Source organism: Hydra vulgaris, chromosome 05 (genome assembly GCF_038396675.1).
Source record: "Hydra vulgaris chromosome 05, alternate assembly HydraT2T_AEP".
Taxonomy (NCBI): domain Eukaryota; kingdom Metazoa; phylum Cnidaria; class Hydrozoa; order Anthoathecata; family Hydridae; genus Hydra; species Hydra vulgaris.
This window is the reverse complement of record NC_088924.1, coordinates 45,089,656-45,090,706: the sequence shown is the minus strand read 5'-3', so window position 1 is coordinate 45,090,706 and position 1,051 is coordinate 45,089,656. Positions and strand designations below refer to the sequence as shown.

Genomic DNA, 1,051 nt, shown 5'->3' with positions numbered 1-1,051 from the left:
ATGAATATTAAATATAGAAAATGTGAAAAGACTCCAAAATACACTATAGAAGAACAAATAATTGCTAAGAAAAGAAGCAGGAAACTAGTTAACCAACTCTATAACACAAAATCGCTTCTAGTCATCGATAACGAAAAATACTTTTGTTTTGCAGGGGACAACATGCCTGGAAATTCTGGATACTACACAAACAACAAAAAGACATGCCCAGAAAGTGTTCCTTTTATAGGAAAAGAGAAACTTCCAAAAAAATTATTTATGTGGATAGCCATATCTGACCGTGGTATGTCCGAGCCATTGTTTCGCACTTCCAAGGCTATAGCGATCAATTTATCAATCTATATTAATGAATGTTTAGAAAAACGACTTCTTCCATTTATTCACAAGTATCATGGAGACTTTAACTATTTATTTTGGCCAGATTTAGCAAGTTCTCATTATTCTAAAGATTCTTTAAATTGGATGGACCAATATGCATATTACGTTGATAAAGAATCCAATCCCACAAATGTGCCTCAAGCACGACCAATTGAAAATTTTTGGGGACATTTGGCACAGAAGGTTTACAAGGGAGATTGGCAAGCTTCAACAGAGCAAGTTTTGAATGATCGCATTAAACTAAAACTACAAGAAATTGATTTGAACTTTTTACAGTCGCATATGAAAGGCGTCAGAGCAAAATTGAGATCAATTTTAGATGGTGGTGTTTTTTCATATAAAAAATAATATATTTTTATTAAAAGGTAAAAATTTAATAGTAGTTTGTTTTATTATTTATAAATATGTTATTGAAGTTTTTATTTTGTCCGATAACTTCCACATCACCCGTTACAACTCGATACTACATTTAATATGTAAAAAAGTTAAATCGCAAATTGAAACAGATTTCACACAAATTTAGGATATTAGCATATCACATATGTCCTTTTTTTGTTTGTTTGTTTAAACCACTTTTTAGTTTTGTGATTTGACCCCAAATATTGTTGTATTAAAATATTGTTGGTACAATGACTATATTTAGGTTTGATATGTCACCGAAACCACAAAATTA

At 30.5% G+C, this 1,051-nt stretch overlaps 1 protein-coding gene across 1 annotated transcript; it reads left to right on the top strand.

The window, feature by feature from the left end:
• Window positions 1–726, top strand: LOC136080424 (uncharacterized). The gene has a single exon (XM_065797045.1). It carries the CDS (start codon window positions 1–3, stop codon window positions 724–726), a length of 726 nt encoding a protein of 241 aa, XP_065653117.1.
• Window positions 727–1,051: the final 325 nt, after the last annotated feature.

What these genes read in the sequence shown, in the direction of transcription:
- LOC136080424 (XM_065797045.1), top strand. Translation starts at nt 1, where the DNA reads ATGAATATTAAATATAGAAAATGTGAAAAGACTCCAAAATACACTATA.